The sequence below is a fragment of the Musca vetustissima genome, unplaced genomic scaffold, assembly GCF_032173495.1.
Source record: "Musca vetustissima isolate MV318-11 ecotype Yass unplaced genomic scaffold, APGP_CSIRO_Mvet_v1 utg3401, whole genome shotgun sequence".
Taxonomy (NCBI): domain Eukaryota; kingdom Metazoa; phylum Arthropoda; class Insecta; order Diptera; family Muscidae; genus Musca; species Musca vetustissima.
Window position 1 is genome coordinate 127,196 of NW_026884888.1, and position 19,276 is coordinate 146,471.

Sequence of the window (19,276 nt, forward strand, 5' to 3'; positions counted from 1 at the left end):
AAGAGGTCTTTATAAAGACCAATTGGTCTGTATAGAGACCAGAGGTCTTCATAAGGACCAATTGAGACCACATATGAAAAACATAAAGGTACAATATTTTGTATCAAAATTAAAATTTTATTAACTTATAATAAAATATATACATAAGCACAAAAATATAAATTCTATATCGTCCTATTTTCCAAAATATTTACATTTACAATTTACTCTTTTCCTCCTCTAAACCCTGGTTCATTGGACTAAGGTGACCATCCAAGCCTGGTATATTACAAATTATTGCCAAATCATACATATCCTTATAGACTAAACGATGAAGGTTCTTAGCTCTGGCATGGAATTGCGTGGGATCTTCTTCCAGCTGTACAGTCTCCCGGTTGTCTATAGGCTCTTTGGGATAGAAATCGTCATCTAAAAAAAAAACAATGAAAAAATAAAATTTAATTAATCATAAAACAAAATAATTTTGTATCATATTCACTTACTTGGCAGTGTTCCGACGAGAACGTCATCATTACAACGATAATAGGCCAATACCAATAAGGTACTGCCTTTAGTACTACGATTTTTTACAAACTTCTTAAGTTCGGACCAATTTAAAATATTTGTTAGACGAGAGATTTCATAAAACTGTAAAGGTGGTAGCCAAATTTTACGTTCTCTATATAATTTAAGGGCAAATGAGGGAGAGGCCCACTGGAGAATGGAAGAACAAAGAGATTTAATTAATTTATAAAAAAATAATTTATTGTTGTAATTACCAACTCCTTTTCCACCTCACTAGGTTCTAAAAGCAACTGCGGCAGCCTATCCAAAGCCACAAAATACAAAACTGTATCATATTTCTTTAAAGCTGCCGGTGGACTACGCCATATACTCCATTCGTGTAGGGACCATAAGTCTGGTATTACTTTCAAATATTTACACAAGTTCAAAAATTCCATGGAATTATTGTGGACACGTTGCTGCCAATGGCTCTTGTCGAAATTATCCCTGAATTGTCCATAACCTGGATTACCAGTTGCAAATTGTTTCTTTGTTATACACAACAAAACACCGACTTCTTCGAAGGCTTCTCGAATGGCTGTAATGCGTAAGGAAATATCCCGAGACATAAATTTCTTATTTGTCATCAATGGTCGCGGTCGATTGGGTAAATGTTCCAAACACAGTTTCTGTAATTCTTTTTCTGTTACACCATTTTCTTTGAACAGATCTAACCACTGGGGATTTTCATCAGCTTTGGCATCAAAAACACCTCCCGGAAAGACATGGTGATCGGGTGCAAAGGCAGTTTTATATGTTCGCTTGGCTAAGAGTATCTGAGGAGATAACAAATAAATAAATAAAAATTTCAATAATCTGCATTCATATTTACCCTATAATTGTAACCAAGTTCCTTGGAGTCAGTTTTAGCTGATATAATAATTGTGGCAGATGGCCGATAGATTTTCTCATATTCGTCGTGGCTTGTCATATTTGTATTTTTGATATTTTAATATGGAAACAATACTTCTCCATTGATAGTAGTTTGAACTTTGTTCGAGTGCCTTTCTGGGAAGGTAGTAAATTGTAATTGTAATGTTAGATTTTTATTCCATTATGCCTTTACTCCATGCTGGTGTAGAAGGAATATTGCATCCAAAGTTTTCGGTGGTTTTCTGTTGGATGTTTTGTGCTTCCCTGAAATTTTTTTTATTTATGGAATTTGGAACAAGTTTGTTTTTATTTACCAATAATTATTTGTTGTTGTTATTGTTTTTCTAATCTCTAAATAGTGATACGCAAACAGCTGATCGCATACACTTTGAGAAAATTAAGAATATCAAGTGGTATAGGAGTACCACTTGGGATATTATGTTATAAGACATATAATTCTAACAATTTAATAATGAAATGTAATTAATAAAAAAAAAGTTTCTCCATTTACATCGGGACATTTGAATTCAATAAATTCCGGAACCTCTTAAATTTGATATAATAGCTGAACATATTTTTAAAATCTCCATACATGTTATTGAAATTCGATACCTCTTGTCATTCTAATTATAATCTTTGCGATCAGCTGGAGGTTCAGAAGAAGTCATGAAGTTAAAAACAAAAATCCGTAAACCTCTTCTATTACCAAAGTACAAAGGGTAGTTAAACGTATTATTTTTCGGATTTTTTAAGCTCTTGGGATATCTTAGAAGTTTTTAACGAAAACCAGGTAATGTCATAGTCCATATAAGATCGCATTATTTCTAATAAACTATGATTATGGGTTTCTAGGTAAACAGTGCCAAAATTTAAATATCTAGAGGTGGATGTATTTGACGAAGAAATGTTAAATTTAAATGGACCAATATTAAAGGCTAATTGTTCTTCCATAAGACTAATTTGTTTCCGGTTATATGAAGCACTGTTTATCATTGGAAACTCCATAAGATACGTCATTGGATTTTGTATAAAGGAAAATATTTGGGTCATCTTCAAAAGGATAATTTTATGGATTTCTAATCAGCTTATACACAAGATAATCATTGGGTTATCTATAAATCATTATTCTGTATAAGAAAGTTTCCCATCCTTCTAGAAATATTGGGCGAAAGACAGATAGACATTTATAATAGAAACCCAAAGGAATGATTTTCAAGTCAGAAATAGAGAACCGATGATCAACATTTAATAAAAGACCTAGTTTATTGTTTTTAATACTGGGACTGTTCATTCTTTTGTCCTACTAGCCGAGGAGGACATCTTGAAGGGTGGATACATTTTGGGAAGAGGTCCTCCTTCAATTTCAGCCTCTAATACCTGTTCATTCTTTTGTCCTACTAGCAGAGGAGGACATCTTGAAGGGTGGATACGTTTTGGGAAGAGATCCTCCTTCAATTTCAGCATCTAATACCTTTTGAAACCCATAAAATCGGTCGTTATAATAGTATATGAGCTAACCCAACAGATCAATATTGCAATATCGAAAACCAAAAGGGTATGATTTTCAAGTCAAGAATAGAGACTCGATAATCTGCATTTAATAGAAGACCTAGTTTATGTTTTTAAATATTGTGATTGCTCATTCTCAGAGGAGGACTTCTTAAAAGGTGAATACGTTTTGGGAGGGAGTCTTCTTTCAATTGCGATTTCAATTCCAGCCTCTACGGCCTTTAGAAATCCTAAAATCGGTCGTTATAAGTGTATATGAGCTCACGCGAAAGATCTATATTTTAATATATTTGTGTGTAGGTAATTTTGATTGAAAATTGAATTTGAAATTAAGGACTAAAGATATATAGAAAAACTATTATTTCATTACGATACGCTCACACATATTAAAAATATACTGAAGATTTTGAACCCTTTTTTTATTAAAATAAAAACATATAGATTTCAAAAAACATATGTTTTTTTATCAAGCGAAATTCTATTCAGGTATAATTTGCTCTGCCGATTAAAAAAACATAATCTTGGGCTATATAATCTCTTCGACGCGTAAAGGCGCTTATCACAATATCAACACTCCCCGAGAATTCTTATCAATTTCTTTTCTGGCCAAAAATAAACAAGCATTTAACATTTGATCATTTCAATTCCCAAAAAGATTTCGCTTTAAACAACAATGGCCGAGGAAAAGCAGCTCGACAAAGGACCCATTTGGCGTGAATCGGCAAGTTTAATAATATGTACGAAAAACCCCAAGAAGACAGATGGTTATGATTATAATGTAAGTATTGGAGGAATATTTAAAAAGGTTATTTTAATAATTAAATACATTTACAGATCCTGCTCATAAAACGTTCCGATAAAACTGCAATTTCGACAAATCAAGGTGTATTCCCTGGCGGAATATTTGATGCTGCCGATGAAAGTATTGAATGGTTAAAATATTTTCAAGAATTTGGTATAACTCAAGATGAGCTAAAACAATTGGTAGTTGTTGATACTAAAACAGAGAGACCCAAGATTTTAGCTCCCCAGGGCACTGGGTGTTATGATCGATTTTTTAAGAGTAATAAAATATGGGCTAGGTAAGGAAAAGAGAATTTTTATTTAATGAAGATCAGTGAAACACTTTAAGGGAACCCCACCCATTCTCGATTTTAATTTTTCAAGATTTTCAATGGGCTGGTAAATCAATACCAATGCTTGTTACGGTTTGTAACTTTGCACATATATAATTGAAGATTTAAAAGAGTAGAAACATAATTTACAAAAAATTTTTGTTATTGTTTTGTTGTTTTTTTGTAATTAAAGAAAAGTCCTTATTTTTGATGGCGGGCATGATAACTCCTCACTGGAACATCGGAATCCGAAAATTCCAACGGTGTTAGAAAGAGTACATGTCTGACTCTCGTATGAACTAGGATTATTGACTTCGCTCTAAAATTAAGAAAATGGTGGCCGTTTGAAAAAATATTTTTGAAAAATCGCGGATTTTTTACCAAAAACCAAGTTAAAAAATAAGGAAGATCTTCACCGATTGGCTTTATCCTAGTTCATACGAGAGCTATACACTATACACTTGCAAAATTTGGAACCGATTGGATTATTAGTTTTTGAGTTATCGTGCCCGCCATTCGCAAAAAAATGTTTAGAGAAAAACGCGTTTAAAGTTTGAGAAGCCCTTCAGCCGTCACTTGATGCTGACACAATAAATCGGCTATATCTTCAAGAGTTCTTGAGATTTTCACTTGAAAAGACATTCTTTAATCAGTGTAGATTCGAATTATATCAACTTAAGTAACGGCATTACTCAGTATGTAAAGAAGTGAGGCTAAGAACTATTATCCCTCTCATTTCTACAAACAGCAGATCATAGAGTTCTTGCCGTTAAAATTGCCTAATGTAAACAATTAACACTCCCAAACGTTTCTTCTAATTTCACAGAGAAATTTCCCTACGCATTAATGCCATACGAGAAACATTCGAAGAGGTCGGAATACTATTATGCCGCAATAAACATCAATTACATTTGCCGGTTAATGAAGGTTATTATATGGAGCTGGCGGATAAAAAGGAGTGGCAAAAATCGGTACATGATAATCCATTGAATTTTCTTAAAATGTGTCGTGAACTGCAAGTAGTTCCCGATTTATGGGCTTTACATGAATGGTCTTGTTGGGCAAGTCCAGCTGTCATACGTAAGGGGTAAATTTTGAATGAAATTTTTTATGCATATTTTTTTTTAATTACCTATATTTTTGTCTAGCTATGAAACTGCATTCTATATAACATTTTTAAATGAAAAGCCAACAATATTGTGTGAGGTATCCGAAGTTAAGGAACATTTGGTAAGTATATGTACATTTAATCCTCGACATGGCACAATAAATAGGTAATCCATTTAGCGCAGCTGATGTCTCAATTATACTATACTATAGTGCCTATTTTTTCTGTTTTTTTTAGTGGCTACCACCCTCAATAATTTTGGATATGGTTAAAAATGGTGATATGTTCTTTATGCCTCCGCAATTCTATGAAATATCACGTTTTATGCCATACAAATCATATGATTTCCTCAAGAACTTTGCCATCGAGCGTAGGGGTAAAGGTGTGGCAATTAATCACCCGATTTTATATTTATGTACCGATGGACCTGTATCAATTTTACCAGGTAAACCTACAACTTTTTGGAATGGATTTCTATATTTTTAAAATATTTGTTTTCCAATTTCTTATAGGAGATGAATTCCATGTTGGTTGCCCCCGTCTGGCAACAACATATCGTACCGTTGACTTTTCCGTCGAGGAATTTCGTTTACATTCGAAACTTATTCACCGTTTAGAGAATTTAAGTTCCGCCGATGCTGTGATATATATGAATTTTGAACCATTGGATGGACATTTGAAACCGTTGTGTGGTTTCGAGGGAAAACATAAACTTTAGAGGAATAAAATTGGATTTTTTTTTGTAAATATTATACGTAATGAGTAAATAGTAATTGTGTGTGTACTTGATAGTAATAAATAGAGATTCCAAAGCCGGAAAGTCTTCCAAAGTCAAGCTTATAAAAACCTGTGGTATTTATAAAGACCTCTTGTCCCCATACAGACCAATTAGTCCTTATAAAGAACTGTGGTCTGTACTCCGACCAATAGGTCTTTATAAAGACCTGTGGTCTCTATACAGACCAATTGGGGTTTATAAAGAACTGTGGTCTCTATACAGAGAAATTGGTCTTTATAAAGAACTGTGGTCTCTATACAGAGCAATTGGTCTTTATAAAGAACTGTGGTTTGTATTCCGACTAATAGGTCTTTATAAAGGCCTGTGGTCTCTATACAGCCCAATTGGTCTGTAATAAGGACCTGTGGTCTCCATACAGACCTATGGTCCCTATTCCGACCGATAGGTCTTTATAAAGACCTGTGGTCTCTATACAGCCCAATTGGTCTGTAATAAAGACCATGGGGTCTCTATATTATAAAGACCATGGGGTCTCTATATTATAAAGACCATGGGGTCTCTATTGGTCTGTATAAAGACCTTGGGGTCTCTATACAGCCCAATTGGTCTGTAATAAAGACCTGTGTCTCTATACAGCCCAATTGGTCAGTAATAGAGACCTGTGGTCTCTATATAGACCAATTTGTCTCTATAAAGATCTGTGGTCTCTATACAGACCATTTGGTTTTTATAAAGATCTGTGGTCTCTATACAGACCATTTGGTTTTTATAAAGACCCTTGGTCTCTATACAGACCAATTGTTCTTTATAAAGACCTGTGGTTCCTTATAAAGTCCCTGGTTTATTTCCAAGCGTAAAACCAATGTTGATTTCAAAACAATTGAATTAAATTTAAAACTTCCGTGAATTTTAAACTGTGATAAAAATGAACATCCGTGCGACACAATGAATAATTAAAAAAAGAGAAAAGGAAAGGGAATTGTGGCCCACCAAAATATGGGATGGAGGGCTGTACAACATTCATGTTTAAGTACCAATGTTCAAAACTCACCACAATGGCTGCCCATGCCACAGAGCGGGGAGTTTTTTATTCAATATTTCTTTTTGTTGTTGTCTTTCAATGGTTAACAAACAAAACCACAAAGCAGACACTGATTTTATCCCATTAAGGATGCATTAAAATCACTTTTTTGTTGTTGTTGTGCCACGGCCAGGACACACCATGACTTTAATGTGATTATTGAAAACGAGAGAGTGGCATTCCACTGCCTGCTGTGAGGCCTTTTTTACAATTGAATACGGAAGTGATACCCCACCACCACCACCTGATTTCAAACATTTTGGGTGATACATTAAACGCTTAACAACATCAAGGGTACTTTGTGGCCGTGCTGGAGTTTAAAACGATGACTTCTGGTGGCAGTCTATTAAAAAAATCACCCCTTGGTTGTTTTGTCTAAGAAATGTGGTTGGTTGGGGTGGGGGGTTGCACAAATCTGTGAACAAAATAACGATTTGTTTAACGTGTTCAGAAAAAAGGACCTCATAAATTTTCTTCAAATATGTTTTGAAATGGGAAAAGGAAGCAAGGAAGGAGGGAAATTGAATATCTTCTCCCCTCTCCCTTCCGCCGTCTATGTCAAAACAAATTGAACAATAAAATAAAATATGATTTGAAATAATGAAGATAGTTCAAAAGTCCTTGGCTAATTTTTGTGATACCAACAATAATTTGTTTTGGTGATTACCCTTTTTTGTAATGGGAAGTGACGGCGACAACTTCGTCTCCTCCAAATGTCCTCCAGTGGCAATTTTTACTTTTTGTTTGGCTGGTAGTAAATTTCTTTGCCACTGTAGCCAATTATTTAGGGATTAGATTCTCTATGTTTTTTATGACATATTCAGTTAATTGACGCGGATTTTTTTAAATTTAATTTTGTTAAGGGGATTTTAAAAACAAAATGCAAATTAAGAATTATTTCTTATCACTGCAGGACAGTAGAGAGAGGAGGTGGTCATTAAATGGGTAATTGGTTAGAAATTGTTTATGAGGATTAGCGGTTATCAGGAGAGTGTCTCAGTGATAAAAATTCGTGGCCAGAGAATTGAAAGGTACAACGATTTAAAAGAGCTCCAGACCTAGAGTTAACATAAAGGATAATTTAATAGAGCAGATCCAGAACCAACTTCTCGCAGATAAAAAATTGAAATTACCCGCATCACAGACAGAGATTTGCCCGGTCGTGGACAAAAGTGGTAGTAATTAAGAATCTGTGAAAGAAATGAGAACTTCAGAACCAGTGATGGCAAGTTGCAGACCAAGGCTTTAGATGTGTAGGTCCAAAGGCTCTAATATCCCTTACCAAAATGTGAAAAGCACCAAACGCAGAAAGAGAGCGTGGATATAAAATTTTCTTGACCCAAAACTAAACAATTAACAAACAGTGTTGGAAATGTTCAGTGGCCAACAAGTCCCGGGCCTAGAACTGAGAAGTAGAATTGTGTAGTTTCAGAGCGAACTAGTTCATTGCGATTGTTCTTATGAAGGAACGATAGGAACTAGGTCCAGCTGTTTAGTTCCAATTGTTAATTATTGTGATCTCGGTTCTTCTTGTGACCTCTAAATCTAATATTAAATATGGACGGGACATGTCTTGAACCCACTCCTGGTGTCAGATCTTATAAGTTTTGGACTTTAGCTCAAAAATCTCGCCAAATGCCTTAATAAGTCTTATGTAAAATCAAGAGTTCAGAGTTCAAATGTGTCGGATTGGAAAAGCTAAGTTTTAAAATTATACACTCGGAATTTAAGGCTGGCACGTCTTGGACAAAGAGTATACATGATTATGAACTAAATAAAAAATCGAACTGACATACTTTAGCCGACATGTAAAAAGTCTCGAAGAGAACCCGTCATAAATCAGAGCTGAAATGTACTGATGGCATAGATCGTACTAATTCCGAAAGTTTTCGGAGGAAAATATCAAAATAGTCTTAGTTTCGAGGTTCTGAAGTCCAGAATTCATTGCCGTAAAATTTTTTGAATGAGGTTCCTGACCCGAAACTAACCTGACCAAACTCAGAGTTTAATAGAATCGAAGGCTGCTATATTATGTTCTAAATATCAAAGTAGTCTTAGTTTCGAGGTTCTGAAGTCCAGAATTCATTGCTGTAAACGATTTTGAATGAGGTTCCTCACCCGAAACTAACCTGACCCAAATTCAGAGTTTAATATAATCGAAGATTGCTAAATTATGTTCTAGTTTTGACAGGACTTAAGGACCGGCCGCAAGACTGGAATATCTGGCACCGCGATATTTCAGTCTTACGGCCGGAGTTTCTCTCCAACGACTGGTATATTCCGCGCCAAGTGTTGTCAAGCATATTATTAAAATATAGTGTAAATAAATATTTTTTCATGGTCGGTAAAATTCAGGGATGCGGAACTTACTCAAGAAATCTCTGACTTCGAACTGAAAAGTCCATCTCTCAGCTTTGAAATTGCACAATTAGGACTTAAAAGTGGACCTAAAACTGACATGTCTATGTTGGAGGACTGAAAATGAAAGGACCACGTACCCAGAGCTCAAAATATTTCGGAAAAGAAAAAAGTCCTCGAGATAGAGCTTAAAAGTTCCAGAGAAGTCCCGGAATGAACCACACAAAGGGCTGATTAAATTCGCGCCAATAGAGGACACGTTTTAGTTAAAAATTGAAATAGCCTTAGATCAAATAGCATTAGGGTTCAGCGATAAAAAGTGTTTTACTCAAATTTAAGAAGTCGCAAATTCTAGGATTAAAATTCCACATTGGGTAGTTTTAGATGAATGTTTGTAAAACTTAAGTTTCAGAAATGAAAAGTCCCAAACACAAACCTAAGAAGTCTCTAATCACAAACTGAAAAGATCAGCAGCCAGTTTTTATCACTCAGGACTGAGCTGTACGTTGGGCGCCATTTACATGAAGTATAAATCGAAGACAGATAATTGGGACATGTCTAGGTTGGAGTACTGAAAATGAAAGTAGTATAAAAAGGCTGAAAGGCTAAAAGGATCCATAGCTGAAAGTTTGGGAAGTACTCGAGCAGGAACTAACATGTTTCAGATGAATTATAAAAAAGTCCCAAACTCAAGCCCTAAAAGTATTTGACCTCGAACTAAAAGTTTAGCACTCAGTACTGAGCTGTATATTGGGCGCCATTTGCATGAAATAGAAATCGAAGACTGAAAATTAGGACTTAATAATGACATATCTAGGTTAGAGGATTGAAAATGAAAGTAATACGAAAAGCCCCGGACCCAGAGGTGACAAGTTTCGGAAAAGGTAAAAAAGGATGGATAAGCTTTGATTCAACAAATTGTAACAGCCCTAAATTAAAACTATTAAAATCTAGGACTCAGTGATAAAAAGTATCAGACTCAACGTTAAGAAGTCTCAGACCTTGGGCTGAAATTTAAATACCCAGGATTAGAATTTCACAATTGGTAGTTTTAGATCAAGGCCTGTAAAACGCAGGGTTCAGAAAAGAAAATTCCTAAACTCAAGCTTAAAAAAATATCTGACCTCGAACTGAAAATAATCAACACTCAGTTTTTCACACTCAAGACTGAGCTGTATGTTGGGCGCAATTTACATGAAATAAAAAGTCTATGTGCTCGAGCTGAAACATCCATCTCTCAGGTTTGAAATTTCAAACTAAGGATTTAAAGGAATCGGCGATTTTAATTTGGCACCTAAGACTGGCATGTCTAGGTTGGTGGACTGAAAATGAAAGGAATATGAAAAGCCACGGACACAGTGCTGACAAGTTTCATAAAAAGTCCCCGAGAAGGAGCTTACATGTTTTGGAAGAATTCTGAGAAGTGTCGAAATGAAACCACAGAAAGGGCCGATAATTTGTGATTAGTTTCTGCTTTTATTGGACAAAATTACTGTGTTTTATTATCGCGTTGGGCGCCACTTATTTTTAATTTGAACCAATTTACAAAAAAAAAAAAAAAAAAAAAATCCATGAAAAATATTTATATCCCAAGCCTTTATTATCAAAAAATAATATTTTTTTTAATTTTTAGATTATTTAATATTTTATATGTTGGGCGCCATCTTTATCATGGAATTAAAATAGCAGACACTATTTGAGTATACCAGGATACTATTTCATAGCAACTTTCGGCTTCTACTTCGAACATCCAGATGAATTATGGTTTCACGTTGGGCGCCAATTATTTATTAATTCAAATCACCTTTACAAATTTGATAAAATTCAATAAAAAAATTGTATTTTCCAACTTCACAAGCCTTTAATACCAAATATTAATTGCCTTGCTGCCCGAAGGATATGCTATAAATTTGCCAATTTCCTATCACATCCTACAAGGATATTTACTGTCGTTGATAATAATATTGACAAGAATATTAATTTCGATAATAATTATAAGCCAGTGAGAGTGAGATGTGCGTGAGTGTGTGTGTTTGCGATTACAAATACAATGTAGCAAATAAGGATATAGCATCCCCTCCCCTTCTTTACCTCAAATTTTAGAAATATCAAGTACGGGAATATTTGTTTTTTTTTTGTTTGACTTCCTAGAAGAAGGACGACTCGCTCACCTCCTTACACGTTTGCACACCGCATTCTAGTCACGTTCGTTTTTTTCAGATGGAACAAAATAAAAATGTCAGGAAGTAGAAAGGAAAAGAAAGTAGACAAAAGAAATAAAGACGATGACAACCAATTATAGTGATTATTGTCACAGACAGAATGAAACGATTTAATGGTGATGGTGGTGGCAGTGGCAAGTGGGTGGGGGTGTGCAGAACTGAATTGACGGAGAGGTTGATTTAATAAGGTGTCTCGTTTTGTTGAATAAACCTGTTCGGTTTTGTTTTGTATCAGGACATTGGTTAAGTGTAACAGCAGGACATGTTTAGGGAATTGCTATGATGATGGCAACTGACATGCATAATAAAAAAAAGAAACAAAAATAAAAAAATCTGCCAGGAATAAAATATAACCAGAATGTTATATTCTGATATTGATGAAGAGTCCACTTGACATGTTTTTGCGAACTAATAAAAATAACCCTCAATTGTGTTATAGACAATTTATTATTAGTATTGGAACAAAGTGATACAGACCAATTGTCAGGTTATGCCATTGATAGAATCTGTTAATAAAGCCAAGGGTAAAAAAACTAACAAATAAACAACAACATCATCACCAGCAGAATTTTTTCATGTCCAACTATTCTTTATATTCACACCGTTCATCAATGGAGTATCATTCGCCGCCCCATGGGAACTCGAACTGAATATGAAGTGCAACAACATCCCTTGGGTATATTTTAAAAAGGACGTGTTGAAATGTTTCTTTTTAAATCCTTTAAAAACAAAAATTATAAAAAACCGGGCCTTTTTGAAGGACCTCAAAAATAATTTCAAAAAATCCAAAAATGGATAATCCCGCAACGAGGGGTTTTTTAATCTAAATGTGACTTGGTGGTACTAAATGGCGCCCAAATATAAAACATACTTTATATTTCTATGAGCCAAAATCTGCATTCATTCTCTTCTACAGGATCACCAAAAATGTCCTATTCGATTTTCTTCCCACGGATACCAAATATTTGCCCAAAGATACCAACAAAATTACTTCATAAAAATAAATCACTTTACATTGACCTCACTATGACTTCGATGTTGATTCTATTCTAATCACCAACCATTATATCAACCCCACCCACCGACTACCACCTCACCCCCTCCGACTTGCATAAATTATAAATGAAAATTAGAAAATTAATAGAGCTCTCCTGCTGGTTGGCCAAAAGAAAGATGAATTACGAAAAGCCTCTTACATTATCACGAGAAGAAGAAGAAGGAGACTCTTCCTCATCTCCTTCATTTGAAGAAGGAATGAAGATGCCACCAACCACTAAATCATGGGCAGGACAACAAATTAACATTTCATAAAATTTACGATTAAGTTCAAGGAATGAAAAAAGGTGCAAACGTAGGCATGAGAACAATTTTTACAGAAGTAAACTTCATTTTCCAAAGGCGAGGTAGGAGGGGGGATGATTTACTTATCATAAATATTGTGAGCGGACAGATTTATTATTACCCAAACACCCAACAAAGTTGTTTACAAAGATAACGTAATAAAACATGATTATAAATGAAAAAAAATTAAATTGAAATTATTTTGAAAATGTCGTTTCGAGTTTTGTGGGATGGTGATAAGAGGGCGACAAGATAGGAAGGGGAACAGGATAAGGAATCTCAAAATATAAGTAAAAATTAAGTCCTTGGAGAGTAATTATTTTTTCAGGATCTACTTAAGGCGTGAATCTGGGGATCATAGGGATCTAAAAAAGGCGTGCATTTCTTAAATATTTTAATCGGGGATCTATTATTAAAATTATTTTTTAGGCGTGGATTTTATAAAAATTAATTTTTCAGGCCCTTCTTATGGTGTGGATTTTTTAAAGAATATTTTTTCTGAGCCTCTCGCCAGGCGTGATTTTTAAGGATTATTTTTTTAGGGAACCTCGCCAGGCGTGGATTTTTTAAAGACTGTTTTTTCAGGGACCTACACAAGGCGTGGTTTTTTTTAAAGAATATTTTTGAGGTTACTACAAGGCTTGGATTTCTTAAAGAATATTTTTTAGGGACCTTCAAAAGGCGTGGATTTTTTAAAGAATATTTTTTAGGGACCTTCAAAAGGCGTGGATTTTTTAAAGAATATTTTTTAGGGACCTTCAAAAGGTGTGGATTTTTTAAAGAATATTTTTTAGGGACCTTCAAAAGGCGTGGATTTTTTAAAGAATATTTTTTAGGGACCTTCAAAAGGCGTGGATTTTTTAAAGAATATTTTTTAGGGACCTTCAAAAGGTGTGGATTTTTTAAAGAATATTTTTTAGGGACCTTCAAAAGGCGTGGATTTTTTAAAGAATATTTTTTAGGGACCTTCAAAAGGCGTGGATTTTTTAAAGAATATTTTTTAGGGACCTTCAAAAGGCGTGGATTTTTTAAAGAATATTTTTTAGGGACCTTCAAAAGGCGTGGATTTTTTAAAGAATATTTTTTAGGGACCTTCAAAAGGCGTGGATTTTTTAAAGAATATTTTTTAGGGACCTTCAAAAGGCGTGGATTTTTTAAAGAATATTTTTTAGGGACCTTCAAAAGGCGTGGATTTTTTAAAGAATATTTTTTAGGGACCTTCAAAAGGCGTGGATTTTTTAAAGAATATTTTTTTCAAAAGGCGTGGATTTTTTAAAGAATATTTTTTAGGGACCTTCAAAAGGCGTGGATTTTTTAAAGAATATTTTTTAGGGACCTTCAAAAGGCGTGGATTTTTTAAAGAATATTTTTTAGGGACCTTCAAAAGGCGTGGATTTTTTAAAGAATATTTTTTAGGGACCTTCAAAAGGCGTGGATTTTTTAAAGAATATTTTTTAGGGACCTTCAAAAGGCGTGGATTTTTTAAAGAATATTTTTTAGGGACCTTCAAAAGGCGTGGATTTTTTAAAGAATATTTTTTAGGGACCTTCAAAAGGCGTGGATTTTTTAAAGAATATTTTTTAGGGACCTTCAAAAGGCGTGGATTTTTTAAAGAATATTTTTTAGGGACCTTCAAAAGGCGTGGATTTTTTAAAGAATATTTTTTAGGGACCTTCAAAAGGCGTGGATTTTTTAAAGAATATTTTTTAGGGACCTTCAAAAGGCGTGGATTTTTTAAAGAATATTTTTTAGGGACCTTCAAAAGGCGTGGATTTTTTAAAGAATATTTTTTAGGGACCTTCAAAAGGCGTGGATTTTTTAAAGAATATTTTTTAGGGACCTTCAAAAGGCGTGGATTTTTTAAAGAATATTTTTTAGGGACCTTCAAAAGGCGTGGATTTTTTAAAGAATATTTTTTAGGGACCTTCAAAAGGCGTGGATTTTTTAAAGAATATTTTTTAGGGACCTTCAAAAGGCGTGGATTTTTTAAAGAATATTTTTTAGGGACCTTCAAAAGGCGTGGATTTTTTAAAGAATATTTTTTAGGGACCTTCAAAAGGCGTGGATTTTTTAAAGAATATTTTTTAGGGCCTTCAAAAGGCGTGGATTTTTTAAAGAATATTTTTTAGGGACCTTCAAAAGGCGTGGATTTTTTAAAGAATATTTTTTAGGGACCTTCAAAAGGCGTGGATTTTTTAAAGAATATTTTTTAGGGACCTTCAAAAGGCGTGGATTTTTTAAAGAATATTTTTTAGGGACCTTCAAAAGGCGTGGATTTTTTAAAGAATATTTTTTAGGGACCTTCAAAAGGCGTGGATTTTTTAAAGAATATTTTTTAGGGACCTTCAAAAGGCGTGGATTTTTTAAAGAATATTTTTTAGGGACCTTCAAAAGGCGTGGATTTTTTAAAGAATATTTTTTAGGGACCTTCAAAAGGCGTGGATTTTTTAAAGAATATTTTTTAGGGACCTTCAAAAGGCGTGGATTTTTTAAAGAATATTTTTTAGGGACCTTCAAAAGGCGTGGATTTTTTAAAGAATATTTTTTAGGGACCTTCAAAAGGCGTGGATTTTTTAAAGAATATTTTTTAGGGACCTTCAAAAGGCGTGGATTTTTTAAAGAATATTTTTTAGGGACCTTCAAAAGGCGTGGATTTTTTAAAGAATATTTTTTAGGGACCTTCAAAAGGCGTGGATTTTTTAAAGAATATTTTTTAGGGACCTTCAAAAGGCGTGGATTTTTTAAAGAATATTTTTTAGGGACCTTCAAAAGGCGTGGATTTTTTAAAGAATATTTTTTAGGGACCTTCAAAAGGCGTGGATTTTTTAAAGAATATTTTTTAGGGACCTTCAAAAGGCGTGGATTTTTTAAAGAATATTTTTTAGGGACCTTCAAAAGGCGTGGATTTTTTAAAGAATATTTTTTAGGGACCTTCAAAAGGCGTGGATTTTTTAAAGAATATTTTTTAGGGACCTTCAAAAGGCGTGGATTTTTTAAAGAATATTTTTTAGGGACCTTCAAAAGGCGTGGATTTTTTAAAGAATATTTTTTAGGGACCTTCAAAAGGCGTGGATTTTTTAAAGAATATTTTTTAGGGACCTTCAAAAGGCGTGGATTTTTTAAAGAATATTTTTTAGGGACCTTCAAAAGGCGTGGATTTTTTAAAGAATATTTTTTAGGGACCTTCAAAAGGCGTGGATTTTTTAAAGAATATTTTTTAGGGACCTTCAAAAGGCGTGGATTTTTTAAAGAATATTTTTTAGGGACCTTCAAAAGGCGTGGATTTTTTAAAGAATATTTTTTAGGGACCTTCAAAAGGCGTGGATTTTTTAAAGAATATTTTTTAGGGACCTTCAAAAGGCGTGGATTTTTTAAAGAATATTTTTTAGGGACCTTCAAAAGGCGTGGATTTTTTAAAGAATATTTTTTAGGGACCTTCAAAAGGCGTGGATTTTTTAAAGAATATTTTTTAGGGACCTTCAAAAGGCGTGGATTTTTTAAAGAATATTTTTTAGGGACCTTCAAAAGGCGTGGATTTTTTAAAGAATTTTTTTTAGGGACCTTCAAAAGGCGTGGATTTTTTAAAGAATATTTTTTAGGGACCTTCAAAAGGCGTGGATTTTTTAAAGAATATTTTTTAGGGACCTTCAAAAGGCGTGGATTTTTTAAAGAATATTTTTTAGGGACCTTCAAAAGGCGTGGATTTTTTAAAGAATATTTTTTAGGGACCTTCAAAAGGCGTGGATTTTTTAAAAAATATTTTTTGGGGAGGCGTGGATTTTTTAAAGAATATTTTTTAGGGCTTCAAAAGGCGTGGATTTTTTAAAGAATATTTTTTAGGGACCTTCAAAAGGCGTGGATTTTTTAAAGAATATTTTTTAGGGACCTTCAAAAGGCGTGGATTTTTTAAAGAATATTTTTTAGGGACCTTCAAAGGCATGGATTTTTTAAAGAATATTTTTTATGGACCTTCAAAAGGCGTGGATTTTTTAAAGAATATTTTTTATGGACCTTCAAAAGGCGTGGATTTTTTAAAGAATATTTTTTATGGACCTTCAAAAGGCGTGGATTTTTTAAAGAATATTTTTTATGGACCTTCAAAAGGCGTGGATTTTTTAAAGAATATTTTTTATGGACCTTCAAAAGGCGTGGATTTTTTAAAGAATATTTTTTAGGGGCCTTGAAAATGGTGGTTGGTGGTTATGCCACCTACCTACCTCAAACAATTTTCATACTCTCTGAGTATGTGTGTTTCTGAGTGTACCTGTTATAAACTCACACCTTTACACGAATTTGTTTTCCATTACTCCAACACCAAAAGAACCCAAGCAGCCAAACAAAAAGAAGGAGGGGCACCAAACAAAGTGTCGAAACTGAAGGGGCGTTATCTTTATGATTTGTTTTCATGTTCAAATCATTATATACGAATGTATATGTCTGTATGTATGACTGAGTGTTTGAATGAAAATCATTCGTTCCTTTTGGATGGTTGTTGTATGTCTTTCTGTCTGTCACATTCAGTTTTCTCATCCATGGAATTGGAATTTATCGCCATCGGAATGGTTGGCATTCGTTGTCTATCAACATCATCCAAAACATTGATGGTGGTTACAATTAATGGCTTTTTTTCCGAGTCCTAGGTGGCAGAATGGAATTCGCAGTTGGTGTTGTTGTTGTTGCACCATCCGCATCATCCATCCATGGTGTTGGATGTATGAAATTTCAATGGAAAATAAATTTCACACCTTTTGCAATGAAATGAGAAGTCGCAGTACTTGTTGTCTCATTTCCCCCCTAGCCGTGTAGCTCCAATTTTTGTTGTTGTTTCCGGGAATTTTAGGGTTTATTTATGTGAAATGGACAACGCACAACCTTACATATATATTCAAGCGAAGCGATGGAGTAAAATGGTTTCCATTGAGACTTGCGCAAATCCAACAGGAAATTCGGTTTCCAGTCATTCTTTTTTTCTTTTGCGGGACGAAGTGTTGTTTTGAGGAATAATTTGGCTGGCTGGCTGTCTGTCAGTATTTTATGGTGGATATATATGTGTGTTTGATATATTTACGACATACATATCAAATCGTAAATTTATATTAATTTATTCGTTATCGCAAAAAAATATTTCCAAACATGACCTTGGCCAGTCGGAATTGTTTAGATGTTTTTGCATAGAAATAATTTGGAGCAAAGAAGACAAATGGTTATCGAATTGTGGTATTTATGGGTTCAGAAATTATTTTAAAGGCTGATTTTTAGCATTAGAGAAAATCTATGTAAATGGCGCCCAACATATGGTCCTTGAAAATGGTTGTGTATTTAAAAAAAATATTTTTTAAAAATCCACGCCTTGTAAGGAAGGACCTTGAAAAAAATATTTCTTAAAATCCACGCCTTTTGGAGAACCGGTATAAGGACCTTGAAAAAAATATTTCTTAAAATCCACGCCTTTTGGAGAACCGGTATAAGGACCTTGAAAAAAATATTTCTTAAAAATCCACGCCTTGTAAGGAAGGACCTTGAAAAAAATATTTTTTAAAAATCCACGCCTTGTAAGGAAGGACCTTGAAAAAAATATTTTTTAAAAATCCACGCCTTGTAAGGAAGGACCTTGAAAAAAATATTTTTTAAAAATCCACGCCTTGTAAGGAAGGACCTTGAAAAAAATATTTTTTAAAAATGTAAGGAAGGACCTTGAAAAAAATATTTTTTAAAAATCCACGCCTTGTAAGGAAGGACCTTGGAAAAATATTCTTTAAAAAATCCACGCCTTGTAAGGAAGGACCTTGAAAACATATTCTTTAAAAAATCCACACCTTGTAAGGAAGGACCTTGAAAAAAATATTCTTTAAAAAATCCACGCCTTGTAAGGAAGGACCTTGAAAAAAATATTCTTTAAAAAATCCACGCCTTGTAAGGAAGGACCTTGAAAAAATATTCTTTAAAAAATCCACGCCTTGTAAGGAAGGACCTTGAAAAAATATTCTTTAAAAAATCCACGCCTTGTAAGGAAGGGTGTCAAAAAATATTCTTTAAAAAATCCACGCCTTGTAAGGAAGGGTGTCAAAAAATATTCTTTAAAAAATCCACGCCTTGTAAGGAAGGGTGTCAAAAAATATTCTTTAAAAAATCCACGCCTTGTAAGGAAGGGTGTCAAAAAATATTCTTTAAAAAATCCACGCCTTGTAAGGAAGGGTGCCAAAAAATATTCTTTAAAAAATCCACGCCTTGTAAGGAAGGGTGTCAAAAAATATTCTTTAAAAAACCCACGCCTTGTAAGGAAGGGTGTCAAAAAATATTCTTTAAAAAATCCACGCCTTGTAAGGAAGGACCTCAAAAAATATTCTTTAAAAAATCCACGCCTTGTAAGGAAGGGTGTCAAAAAAT

At 33.9% G+C, this 19,276-nt stretch overlaps 2 protein-coding genes across 2 annotated transcripts; one reads left to right on the forward strand and one right to left on the reverse strand.

Annotated features, from left to right (window-relative positions):
- Positions 1 to 196: 196 nt before the first annotated feature.
- Positions 197 to 1,474, reverse strand: LOC133331959 (acyl-coenzyme A diphosphatase NUDT19). Its single transcript, XM_061540346.1, has 4 exons — positions 1,376 to 1,474; positions 759 to 1,319; positions 483 to 693; positions 197 to 408 (listed from the first exon to the last, which is right to left on the reverse strand). The coding sequence occupies exons 1-4, from the start codon at positions 1,472 to 1,474 to the stop codon at positions 197 to 199; spliced, it is 1,083 nt and encodes a 360-aa protein (XP_061396330.1).
- Positions 1,475 to 3,598: 2,124 nt separating this feature from the next.
- Positions 3,599 to 5,866, forward strand: LOC133331960 (acyl-coenzyme A diphosphatase NUDT19-like). The gene is made up of 6 exons (XM_061540347.1): positions 3,599 to 3,703; positions 3,760 to 4,007; positions 4,867 to 5,127; positions 5,189 to 5,270; positions 5,386 to 5,593; positions 5,661 to 5,866. Exons 1-6 carry the CDS (start codon positions 3,599 to 3,601, stop codon positions 5,864 to 5,866), a joined length of 1,110 nt encoding a protein of 369 aa, XP_061396331.1.
- Positions 5,867 to 19,276: the final 13,410 nt, after the last annotated feature.

Coding starts and splice junctions, on each gene's coding strand:
- LOC133331959 (XM_061540346.1), bottom strand. CDS start 1,474: ATGACAAGCCACGACGAATATGAGAAAATCTATCGGCCATCTGCCACA. Junction 1,320..1,375: donor AACTTGGTTACAATTATAGG/GTAAATATGAAT, acceptor TTATCTCCTCAG/ATACTCTTAGCCAAGCGAAC. Junction 694..758: donor GTGAGGTGGAAAAGGAGTTG/GTAATTACAACA, acceptor TCCATTCTCCAG/TGGGCCTCTCCCTCATTTGC.
- LOC133331960 (XM_061540347.1), top strand. CDS start 3,599: ATGGCCGAGGAAAAGCAGCTCGACAAAGGACCCATTTGGCGTGAATCG. Junction 3,704..3,759: donor CAGATGGTTATGATTATAAT/GTAAGTATTGGA, acceptor ATACATTTACAG/ATCCTGCTCATAAAACGTTC. Junction 5,271..5,385: donor CCGAAGTTAAGGAACATTTG/GTAAGTATATGT, acceptor TGTTTTTTTTAG/TGGCTACCACCCTCAATAAT.